Genomic DNA, 12532 nt, shown 5'->3' on the forward strand with positions numbered 1-12532 from the left:
AAAATGTTAGTGAAGACCAAAGAGAGGAAAAAGAACTTGCAAACTTTTTCGCCAATAACTTAAGCGCGTGAGTACCACCCCTTGTAGTTTGATTAATGTTTGAACAAAATATCGCTGCCAAGCATGAAGCCATGTGACTGCTGGCTGATAGCTTTCTCTGCACGGGCCCGTGCTATGCCTGGAGAAGTCCTTATAAGCTTCAGTCGTATTCGAATCGTGAACGTTGGAGGACCTTCCTCTGACAACGACTTTTAGACGCGCAACGTGATTCAGTGTTCATTACATTACCCCATATGACTGGTGGGAATCGCACCCCATGGCCAAGTGGGGCACTGAGAAGACAGAAATCCTGTGGTGATGGCTTCCTCCTGACCACTACAGTACGTGGTCGTGCCGAACGCTATACTCACACGCTGCAGCGACAATTTTCCGTGGACCAGGACATGAGGCACTGTCAATCGACCATCAAGGACGACAAAGTCAACCCCGAAACCAATTTCCGGACTCACGCTAAGAAACGCCAAACTCCTACAAATGGAGAAGGTGTCTCAAAAAGCGAGTGAGTTTCTTTTTTTTTATTTTGTTTCTTTACAACTCTCTTCCTCACCATTTCCACCCAAAAAAATACATTTAAAAAAAATCGAAATCTTTCACACGAAACTACACCCCAGAGGAACTCCTCATTTCACCCCATAACATTCCCTTCTAAGAAAAATGAGCGAGGGTGAAAAATTCCATTTTCCAACAATGCACAATATTTATATACATGTATGCATGTATAAAGAAAAAAGACACGAAAAGTTTTCCTCACCGTATACGGCTTTCATTCATAAATTGTGTCGTGAAAAAATTTCCAACAAAACTTTATGCAAAACTTCTTCGAAGACTCTAAAACGATATATATACTGAGAAAGTTTTTAAAACCAACCGAAAGTATTTTCATGTACATGAACTCTTTGAACTACAATCTAATGTTTTCATCGCATTATCACTGCAAATAAAGCAATTTTGTGATAAAAGGAGGAAGAAAGAAAATTGCAGAGAGAGATTAAACATTTTCTTAATAGAGTTATTACAAAATTCCAAGGAGGTTTCTTTTTTTATACAGTGATATGCAGAATATTAATGGAGTTATCTTTTGAAAGTATAAAATAGTATTTTCTATCGAAAAGTATAAAAGTGATAAAACTCTTATAAAAAATCCTTTATGTAAAATACTTTAGCAAGGATCTTACTCTCAGCCCTCTCAGCTTATAAATTTCATTGTTCATCGAAATCAACCATGCACTTATCATATGTAGGTTCCACGTTTGGTTAGACAGACAGACAGGTAGATGTTTTTTTTAGCTGTGATTCTTTCTTCAAAGAAGCACAGCTTCTGTGTACACTCAAAAAAGCAAAGTCGTCAGATCGGGCTCAAACTTGGGATGACCACGAATTAGGGTCCCTACATTCCAAAAAACGTATGCGCCAAAAATCTTTCCGTCCGTCCGGCCGTCCGGCCGTCCGGCCGTCCGGCCGTCCGTCCGGCCGGAACCTTTCGCTGAATTACAAGAGAACGGTAATAGATAGAGACTTGCGGTCAACGGCAAAGTTCATATATCGGGTGGAAGACATCCGATTATGACGTCAGATCCGACCCCCCACCCCCCCGTCCGCCATTTTGAATAACCCCCAAATTTTGTTTTCGCTATATCTCAGTCCCTATTATAGCTAGAGGTCTGAAATTTTGATATGTTGTAGGGACCATCAATATCTTTCCAACGATACCTCATTTTCGAAAATCGGTCAAGCCGTTTAGCCAATATGGCCGCCACAATTTTTCATCGAAAATCGGCCATAACTCGAGAACGGCTTGACCGATTTTGATCAACTCGGGCTCAAATGAAAGATATTAACGAGCCCTACAACTGCTCGGAACATCGCGAGTTCAAAAAATGACCGCAAGTGGCGCTAAAATCAAAAACAAAATTTTCGATGAGTTTTCGATGAATATCTTGAGCACCGCTTTATAGAATTGCTTCAAATTTTGATATGTTATAGCTGGCTATAATATCTTTCATCATGCCAAAAATGAAGAAAATCTATGTAGCCGTTCCGGAGATATCGCGTTTTAAAGTTAACATGTCATATCTAGAGTTGCATAAGACCAACGCCCCGCGAAGCGGGGCGTTTTATATATACATATATAAAAGTAAAGTAAAATATATATAAATGCATAGATATATGTATATATATATATATAAATGCAAAGATAAATATATATAAACTGCAAAGATAAAAATTAAATATAACATGGATGGAACAGTATAAAGCGAAAGAACGGTAAGTAAAACTTACAGGCTGTGATTCTTTCTTTGTCAGTGAAATGTGAAGATGGCTGAAAATTGAGGATGGGCAAAATTTGAGGAGAGACTTACTCGTGAGCCGAATCACAGCCAACGCCCGCCACAATTAAGGATTTCTTCAAAATTTCTACGCGTTGGCTGTGATTCGGCTCGCGAGTAAGTCTCTCCTCAAATTTTGCCCATCCTCAATTTTCAGCCATCTTCACATTTCACTGACAAAGAAAGAATCACAGCCTGTAAGTTTTACTTACCGTTCTTTTGGTTTACCTCCAGTTACACGAAACATAAGATCGGACTCATTTAATCCATTTTTAATACAAAATTACCTATTTTACAATTATTAAGTCATATAAGTTAATAAAAATATCATACAATATAAAAAGAGCATTATATGCTCAGTACTGTTTGTACACAATGTATTCTTATCTAAAACAAAAAAAATCTGCTTCCTTTTTAGACATCAAGCACCCAACAGCGACTTATCAGAGAGGCTGAAAAAAGCACTAAACCGTCGTGATAATCGCATTAATCTCAACATTGTCCTGACCCAAGTGCCCAACATTCCTGAACCTGAAGCAATTAATGTGAGTGATTCGGAGAGTCAATCGAATGAACTGCCTCAGGCTCCAGTTGATTCGGATACCACAAAAGATGCACAAGATGTTCTTCCTGGAGAAACGAAGAGCGCTCTCAAGTCGAATGCGGGAAAACTGGTACCTCCAACAACTCGTGGTCATCGTCCTCCACTTGTCAGGGCAATGTCGGCTCCCATTAGGACAACAGGGGATGCCTCGCAGAATCGCAGGAAGAATTTGCGGAGACGAAAATTTGGTCGAGATCGAGAAGAGAATCTCATAATCTCGTCGCGGAAGAATCTCGAGCGCCAGAACGCAGTGGCAAGTGATACATCCCCTATTCAGACTGCCAACGCATGCGATCGGAAGGGACCATCTGTGGCTGCTGGGACCGCAAGATCGTCCATTGGATGTGACATTGTGACCCTGGTTTCGCTCCTCAGCTCAGGTGGGAGTGATTCTGAGCGCGAGGATAATGGACAACCGAGCTCAGTGAGACAAGAAAAGAGCGCTACAGTAAGACCACCGTCGCTGAAGAAAACGGGCAAATCTGTTTCCTTCCAAGACAACGAAACAGTTCCCTTTACATCTCCCCCAAAGGACTTCTCCACGATGTTCCGTCGTGGATCTGTGGCACCCCTTGCAGCTCGGATTCGATCAAATCGTCCTCCAACAGCACCACCAGGATCCATCTTCATTACTGATTACGAAAAAGGGTGAGTTTTGAATTATTTTCAGAATGAAAAAGAATTTATTTAGGTCTATCGCGGGTGCGAAATCAATCATTTTTCCACCCAATGCACATGCACATGCCGAAGGGAAAAGCGGAAAATCCATTTTATAGTTCAATGCACTTTCCATTCGCGCAAATTTGAAATTGCACCATAAAACGCTATCAATTCCCACCTACACCCGCAAATGTTTTTGATTTCCAATAAAAAATGCAAGGTGGAAAAGTTCCCAATTTACACAAATATATACAATGTATGTATGTATGTACATATTTATTGATTACATAGTGCCCGTCAGTGTGTAGAAAATTCGGAAAATAAAATTTCATTTTCATTAATTTTTTTAATTTTCAATGGCTTCAGCGGAATATCAAAAGACTTGTGTTTTTCTTTGAAATCTTTATTCAATGTAAAACATTCTTTTTATCTTTTTCTTTTAAATAAAATTTAAAGAAGATCCTTAACATTGGCAATTTTTTACATTCAATTCCATCAAAAGTCTTGTAGATTCTGCAAGGTCTTTTGACTCTTTAACTTTTATATTTGATCAATTCGGGCAATAAATTTCAATGGATTCTTTTGGGGGTGAATACCCACAAATCGATGCCAATTAAATCGGCGAGTAAAAGTTATTGAGAAACATGATTTAGCTTGAGGAGCATTGACGCAAGTTGCGGATAAAGTAAGGAAATATGGAAATCCCGTATTGGAGACACTTATGCGAAGCTATTGCATGAGCATAAGAATATCCTTCGGAATCACGCAAAGTCGACGAAATGGGAGATCTTTTGTCTTTATTTTTTCGACTTTTCTTTTTTTTTCCAATAGAGGGTAAGTTCTCGCAGTAAATATTTATTTATCGTCTCTCGATGGATGTTTATAGTTATGAGCAAATGCGCCAAAGGGCGGCATTCTGTGTGGCCCCAATAGCTCAGTGACATTGAAAATATAACACAAGTCTCGGGATGTTCAAGTGATGGAGATTGTTCAATGGAAGACTCCAAATTATTTTGTGCTAGTTTTTTATTCATTCATAATTAATTAGCGATTCTTATCCATTCGTGACCTTCTATTTGTTCTCTTTGCAAAAATAAATATTTTAGATGTAGCGAGGAGAGCATGTCCTTCAAGAAGCAACCTGTGAACACAGCAAGAAGTAATTTTGTCAAATCGAAGATTGAGGACAAATGCGCCACAATTGAGGCAGATGATCAGAGTCCAGAAAATCTAAAAACAGCCAAAGAACGTGAGTGCTGGAAACTCTTTCAGAAGATGACAAATCGAGGCATTTCCGTGTCCTACGACACCATCTTGCGGGGTATGCTCACCCCTACGGAATTGCGGATGATCCAAAAGAAGCAGGAGCTGGAGAATGCCAAAAGAAATTCTATTGAGGAGCCCACAACTCAGGCCAAGGGAACCTCGTCGGCGGGAACTTCATTTGGAGGCCCATTGGCGATTTCAGCACAAAATCGTGATAAAGTGAAGAATGTTGTTAAACAGTGAAATTTAGGTATGTACAATATATGTACATATAAAGAGGTGAATGAAATTAAAAGAAGTGAATGGGATCTCTAAGAGTATTTGTCCAGGATTTTGAGAAGAATTTGTATTGATCCGATTTACCCCATTTTATTTCTAAAGTAAAGTACAAAATGTCCAAAGATCGAAAAAAGTATTTCGATGAATATTGGGGTATTTTGCTCATTTGCCGTGATTGATAAAATATTTTAAGTGCTAAATTTAATTGTTGAATTTTTGTTTTTCAATAAGTAAGAAAATATGTTAAATAACAACTAAATGTATATAAATATTTAGCGCAATATATTTGCTATTGTTTGGCAAAGAAAGGAAATTATTTTTAGCGCAAATTTTTGAAATTGTTGTTTGTGCTAATTTTATAGAATTAGAAATATATTCATAAATGTTGCAAATAGCTTTTATAAAACACTGCCAATGGCTTTTTGCAAAGAAAAAAAAATATGTTAAATTTGTCTTTCAAATGTTAGGTACTTATTAATAAAGTGGGACCATATTGATTAAGTTCCAAGCAAATAGAAGAATATAGCAAGGTTTAATATAAAAGAAAAAAATAACTTTCATTGCCAGAAGTCATTTTTTTAATTAACCTTATTACTTTTTAAACAAATGAATGTAAACCAATATTTCTTAAAAGAATGAATGAATAAAATTTTTATTAGTATGCCCTTTGTAAACTGGTGCTTAAGGCTTTCTTAAAAAAATATATCTGACGTCCCGTATAATATAGAAAAAAAAACCTTTTTACACAATGTGAATATACTTTCACTTTCGCAAAATCTTTTTATTTAATTGACTTGTAAAGCATAGGTACACATTTTATTGCAAATTCAGAACTTTTAGCATCAAACTAACGAAAATGTTAATTACTGATAAAAAAAAATATGGAACTTGCACAGCACAATATGACATTTAGCCTGAAAAGATTGAGTAAATTTTATTATTTCATTACATGTATTTTGTATTAAACTGCCGGGTTTCTTTTCTAACAAATTCTAAAGATATATTTTAAAAAAGTTTTTTTTTGTAATTCTGCACAAAAACATCCTGATGATACTGGCAATAAAAGTGTTAAAAAAAAGTCTCCCGGCTCCAATTGCAAATCCTTTTTCTTTTAATAACTAAGATTTATGCCTGAACGGAGGTTTAAAATGAAGAAAAAAATTGTGAGATCACACGAAGATCGCAAAGAGATTGACAATATAAAAAACTCTAAAAGATTAAAAACCAAAAAGAAAAAGAAATAAGCAGAAATATGAAAAAAAATGTTGAAGTCCATCTATTTTTATTACATTGATTGTATATGATTACAATAATTGTTGTTACAATAATTACAATTATTGTTACAATAATCGATTGTTTTCTTACCATTTCTTTTTGCAATATTAAAATACATAATGTACTATAAAAATTGATAATACTTTATCACTTTTATCACACACACTTTTTTCTTGCACCTTTGCTAAAGTGTGAATTACTTTTCCTTCTTTCTTTTTTGTATTTATTTTTTTTAGAATATAAGAAAGAAAATGTGAAAAAACATATATGTAAAACAGAACATGAGTCTAATTTTTGCAATTTTATGACAAAAACTAGTTGAAATGTATTTGAGAAAAACTTATAAATAAACAAAAATATTATTGGCACACATAATTCTCTCTTTTATACCTGACAACATTGCATTTTGCGTAATACAAAAAAATGAGATTTTTCGAGTAGTAATGCAGATCAATTTGTATACAAAAATTGCGCAAAAAATTACAAATCACTGGTTTTCTTCGTTTATGTTAATAATATAAAAATGGCACTGAGAATTTATAAATAGTGCAAAAGATGAGTTTTGTAGAGATTCTTAGTCACTCTTCAAGTAGGATTCTAGTGGATTTGGCCCTCGGAACTTTGTCTGTTGTGGTTTTAATTCATCTGCAAGTAAAATAAGAATGCAATTTTTCATTTTTTATATCTTTAAACTTTTTGTCACGAATATTTCAATTTGGGTTAAAAGAAATAAGTTCACTTGATCAAGAAAATAATAGTAAATAATATTTCCTGATTAAAATGCTAATTGTTTGATCCAAAAATGAGACGTAATCTTACTTGTGCTACTTTTTCCAGCATTACTTGATGATCTTGTAGTTTGTAGGCAGTTCAACCACTCGGACAAAGTAATTTCACGATCATTGTTCACATCGCAGTACCGCGGAAGCTTCTTACCGCATTTCCTCAGTGATCTAAAAATCAAATTAATTTGTTTATTTATTTAAAAATTAAATAAGATATTTTACAATAATATCGCTCTCGAAAGATACAAACTTTATCGGCATCACCAACTCCCGAAAAGTCTTCCATTCTCTCCGTTCCCATACTTTGTTCTTATTTTTGTCAAGAATCACAAAGCTAAGTGTGGCCAATTTTTCATCTTCCGTATTCCACTTTGTCGTATTCGTGGGGCTGTTGGCACTTATAATTAACTGATCCTTTAAGTAGGATTTTAGTTCCTTGAGAAAGTCCAATTTCTTCCCTTCGGGACATCCCTTCATGGGTCGTGTTGGTGAGTAAATTGTATCGCATTGCGGCTTCTTATCCTTTGTCGAAGTTCCAGGGATGTTTTTTCCAGTATCCTCATGAACGCACCAACAATAGCCGGTGGATCGGTAGCACTGGACACGCTGATACCGTCCATCTGGAGTGCATTCAGGTACGTAAAGAGCCGTCGTTCCAGACTGCAAAAAGAATTGAGTTGAAACGATTTTAAATTGTATATTAATTTCGCGATTTATAAATCTGAAGATCATATTCCTCTGCTTAAAATCTTCTACAGAAACTCTCAATATAAAAAAATTTTCTTAATATTATGTAATCTGTTTATATAAAAAAAATTGAAAAGTGTCATTTGAGTAACTTCTAAAATTCGTAAAATTCGCATCTTTTGGTGTTTTTTTCTTGTTAGATTAACATAAATTATTTTTTAAAAAAATTGAAAATTGTAAGAAAAACCTTACCTTCTGCTCATCCAATGCAGCAGCTCTGTCAGCTAAACAATCCGACTCCCCATCATTTCCTTCTCTTCCCAAAGCCTCACCATCTCCAGACAATTGTAAAGTCGTCTTACCTTGAAGCACTACACCCCAATAAAAAAAATTATCAGAATAACATTGTATCAAAATAATTTCTGAAGGGATATATAAATTAAAAGACAAAAAACACATATAAGAAACTCTTTGTATATTTTGTCCAATTAGATTTTTTTTAGTGAAAAGAATTTGTTAAAAGTGACCAAAAAATGAATTTCAATGAAATGAGCATTTGCCGTTAAAGACCAAAACCTAATTGAATTATTTTGTTAACCAAATCCAAAAAAAATTAAAGAGTCAATTCGCCCAAAGAGTCCATTTCGTATATGTGCTGGGGGTGGTAGGATGGGAAGAAGGTTTGTAATAGGTTTTCTTTTTTTTTTTTCATTTGTTGTTTTTTTTTTGTGCTGGAAAATGATACATACAGAAGCCAGGCTTCTTGTTCATGGGGAACTGGCGGCTGTCGGTGACACCAATAAGGGCATTGATTGAATCCGAAAATTCATCCTCGTAGTAATCATCTGCATCCTCGTCCACCTCCATGGAATCTTCCGGAGCTCCAACTATGGCAGGGCCACCATGGCCACTGGCAGCTGAAGCCGGTGTCAGCATGGTGAATAAAACAAGGGAAACTGAATGACTTTTCACGCGATCTCGCGGACACCGGATGGGCTCCGACTTTAGTGCAGTTAGTAAATTACAAAATATATAGGTTGAAAAAAAAAGATGATTAAACATGAACCATGAATGACTTTCTTTCATACAAAAAAAAGAGTAATCTTTTGCCCGGTGTGTGTGACAATTAATGATTTTATGTGAAGAGCTACAAGGCACATCGCTTTGAAAAACATAGATATTTAGAGTGATATGCAAGACAAGAGAATGCTATGTTTAAAATTTTTCTCATCTTTGTGGAAAATGAAAGTAAAATAGAGATCACAAAGAACCATAGATAAGCAAGAGGATCACCTCAAGGTACACATTCTCAAAATTTCTCTTTCTCACGGCACTTTCCTCTACGATGAGTAATCAAATTGTTCTATATACAAATTTACTGCAACATATAGGCACTCTACAAAGGTGACACACCATAAAGGTTTGAGACTCACAATTCGAGGTATCTTTCGTGAAGCAGTAGGTCCATTCGCTGTTTGAGAGCTTCTCATCGTTGTCCTCATCGCAGAATTTACCAAAAACTCGCGCACATCTTTTCGGTTTGACGATCTTCTTCACCAACTTCTTAAATTCGCGAAATTCATTTTTATCCAAAATGGAATTCCCATTGCGATCCAAAGCAACGAATTTCCATTCCAAAATCATTTGATCAGATACACCTAAAAGTTGAGAAAGTATTATTCATTTTAATGGATCATAAAAAAAATTAAATGATTGTATCTTATTGATTGGTTGTATTTTCTTCTTTTACAACAATTACGTCGTGTATACCTACTAAAGTTTTATTAAGTATCACAAAACAAGACAAGGACCAGAAAGATTTTCCGAAAGTTTAAACCAGGCTTCCTGTTCGAATGATTTGACCCAAAATTTCGTCGAAATCTTTTAAAAACAGAATATTTTTGAATTTGTTCAAAACTTACGTTCTTCTGGTTTTTGATGAGCTTTATTGTAGCGTGAAAATTCATTGTGGAACATTTTCACGAGATTCGCATTGAATTGCGCTTTGTCCGTCTTCGAGCAAGGCTTCTTCATGCGCAAATGAATATCCGGCGATCGCCTTGTATTCACTTTCGCCGGTCTCGCACACACAGGTTTCACACCCTTCACAGTGGTATTGCGGATGGGCTTCCCTTGTGGCGTGACACACCAGCAGTCATCTTCTAGACACTGAACAGCCGCATATGTACCATCTGCTCGACACCGTGGTACAAATTTGAGAACAGATCTGTGGGCCAGAGCATAATTCCGCGATACTGCGCATTCATCTGAATAATACATAATAATTTTTAGTAAATATTTCTAAGGTGCAAAAATGAGGCTGTTACTTTTGCATTTTCCTCGATGTTTGAGACTAACTTGATGACCACTGCACTGAGCTCTGATTAAATGACATCGTGTTGGGTAGGTTTGATTGTCTGTGCCACATACCGGTCGTCCTCTGCTCTCATTGCACTCCCCACCCTTTGCAGCACATTCAGATATCTAAAAAGACAGAAAAATAATTTGTAAAAATATTAAAAAAGAAAAAGTAAGTATACAACAAAATATCAGCAGTTAATTTTACATTTTTTTTCCTAACTGAAACTGAGTAGGTAGGTATTTTTTACTAAAAAATGTTTATTTTAAATTCTACACCATATTCAATAAAAGTCAGATTTTTTTATTGAAAATTGATCAAATTCACTTTATCCACACTTATGTTCAAATGTGCTGATTCCCTACACATGATTTTTGGAAATATGTTAAAGACTTTTTCATTAGCAATTGCCTCTGTTGTAACTAGGTATCTTATAAAATTCTAATGGATAGTCTTGTCCTGAAGAGCATAATTAATTTGGTGTAATTGCGGTTTTGAACTTAGCATCAGTTAAAAGAGGCGCCTGCAACACCTTGCCACCACTCCACAAAATGAAACTTAATAGCATAAAATAAGCACCGTTTTAATGCTGATCCGAGGTGCGGTGTGGCAAATTTGCTATCATACATAATCTAACATGTGGAAATTCAAGGTGATTGCGGTGCGCGAATGTGATAATTTATTTAAATTTATTCACCCAATCTTATTCTATTAAAATCATTGTCTGACCATTATGGAATGTCTCTTGGGCATGGAGCCTCGTGGCCTCTTCGTAATCTGCCCAAAGAGAGTATCGTCTGACACGCACGAAGAGCTTTCCATGGCTTTTAAATATGTTTGAAGAAACCCCAACAAGAATTCCATAAAGAAATAAAAAAAATCAAGAGACAGCGCCTGAGAGAATCATTCGCTATGGTAGAAAATAATAAGAAAAAAGTCCGAAACGCTATTAATTAATTATAAAACAGCATTATGATCTCATAAGTGTGATCTATAAGAGAGATGGCGCCAATATTATCGTTTTATTAATGTGCTCGCGCGCGAACGAGTTTTTCTGCATATTTTTTGTGAGCATTTTAAAGCAAATAATGCGTGTAAAATCTAATATGGAATGTGTGGTTTTTATGTTTATTTTCTTTTAGAATTAGCTTTGAATTTTTATTGTGGAATTCCCAAAATTTTAATAATTTGACGTAAATGTGCGTGAACCTTTCCAACTTGATTCTTGCCTCACATAAATTTAGTTTTTTTATTTATTTGGTAGAGGGTGTGTTATTATGGTGATCTTTTGATCTATTAGACATTTCTGTGCGATTTCGTAAATTTACATAAAAGAGAAAAAAATCATTTATCTTTTAAAATTGATAAAATACATTAAAAAAAAAGATATATATTAAAAAGGTTGGGATAGGGCAGAGTTCACCGAAAACAACAGATTTTTTTTGAACGAAAATGACAGGGACTAAGATTCATAAAAAAATCTTACTCAAAACAGGGAAAACTATACTGTTAGTGGAAATGTCCTGTCATAAAAATAAAGCCTCTATAAAATAACTGTTGCGATAGAAACACATATTTCTAAAAAAAATTTATTGCTATTAGAAATATAGGAAGACCTGAAGCGCAACGTCAGTCCTGTTCAACTATGCATTCCTATCTCTCCGAAACGTCTGGACCCATCGTGGTAAATTTCGGTATTCCCTTCCCCCCGCCATAGCGCCTACACCATAATTTTTCCTTTTAGCTGTGATTCTTTCGAAGAAAAGAATAGCACAGCTTCTGTGTACCACCAAAAATGCAATGTTGTTCGATCGGGCTCAAACTTGGGATGAGCACGAATTAGGGTCCCTACATTTTTACTACGGGATACATTATTTGAATGATTTCCCCAAAAATCCCATTTTTTCACCTGCTAAAAAGGATCAGATAACGGGTTTTATTCAAATGGAATTAGCTCACATGTGATTGGGGCTCTTATTAATTCTTAATTAATCAATTTGTTTGGCTATACTAATTAGTTTTTGAGTAACATATGACGCTATAATGAGAAGGAAACTAGAATTTTGTGTTGTCGCATTTAAAAGGTATTGAGAAATAAGAGAAAAAGTTTTACAATTTGATGCCCTTTATCAACATGTCTACCAGGCGTCTGCAAGTCAAACTTGAAGATCGCAACTTAAAGTGCTTTATTGGCCACCATTGCCGCGCGTCTATGTTGGTTAACTTAAAA

At 35.4% G+C, this 12532-nt stretch overlaps 2 protein-coding genes across 20 annotated transcripts in view; one reads left to right on the forward strand and one right to left on the reverse strand.

The window, feature by feature from the left end:
• On the forward strand, window positions 1–6473 carry LOC129793334 (uncharacterized). The gene is made up of 3 exons (XM_055833224.1): window positions 1–559; window positions 2806–3639; window positions 4758–6473. The coding sequence occupies exons 1-3, from the start codon at window positions 294–296 to the stop codon at window positions 5158–5160; spliced, it is 1503 nt and encodes a 500-aa protein (XP_055689199.1). The 5' UTR covers window positions 1–293; the 3' UTR covers window positions 5161–6473.
• LOC129793332 (SPARC-related modular calcium-binding protein 2) overlaps window positions 6462–12532 on the reverse strand; it is a 21761-nt gene continuing 15690 nt past the window's right edge. For 12 of the 19 annotated variants that reach the window (XM_055833213.1, XM_055833205.1, XM_055833212.1 and 9 more), the window contains 8 exons: window positions 10271–10427; window positions 9866–10210; window positions 9377–9601; window positions 8693–8860; window positions 8196–8314; window positions 7507–7916; window positions 7291–7424; window positions 6462–7116 (listed from right to left, as the gene is read on the reverse strand). In XM_055833213.1, the coding sequence (XP_055689188.1) occupies window positions 7046–7116; window positions 7291–7424; window positions 7507–7916; window positions 8196–8314; window positions 8693–8860; window positions 9377–9601; window positions 9866–10210; window positions 10271–10427 (1629 nt within the window). In that variant the 3' untranslated portion in view covers window positions 6462–7045. The remainder of the gene's footprint in view (window positions 7117–7290; window positions 7425–7506; window positions 7917–8195; window positions 8315–8692; window positions 8861–9376; window positions 9602–9865; window positions 10211–10270; window positions 10428–12532) is intronic. The other 7 variants (XM_055833217.1, XM_055833222.1, XM_055833223.1 and 4 more) reach the window with 1 other exon arrangement.

The sequence above is a fragment of the Lutzomyia longipalpis genome, chromosome 3, assembly GCF_024334085.1.
Source record: "Lutzomyia longipalpis isolate SR_M1_2022 chromosome 3, ASM2433408v1".
Taxonomy (NCBI): Eukaryota; Metazoa; Arthropoda; class Insecta; order Diptera; family Psychodidae; genus Lutzomyia; species Lutzomyia longipalpis.

Bases quoted from the DNA above. Each gene is read 5' to 3' on its own strand.
- LOC129793334 (XM_055833224.1), top strand. From the start codon at position 294: ATGACTGGTGGGAATCGCACCCCATGGCCAAGTGGGGCACTGAGAAGA. The intron at 560-2,805 runs GTGAGTTTCTTT...CTTCCTTTTTAG, and splicing joins GAAGGTGTCTCAAAAAGCGA to ACATCAAGCACCCAACAGCG. The intron at 3,640-4,757 runs GTGAGTTTTGAA...TAAATATTTTAG, and splicing joins ATTACTGATTACGAAAAAGG to ATGTAGCGAGGAGAGCATGT.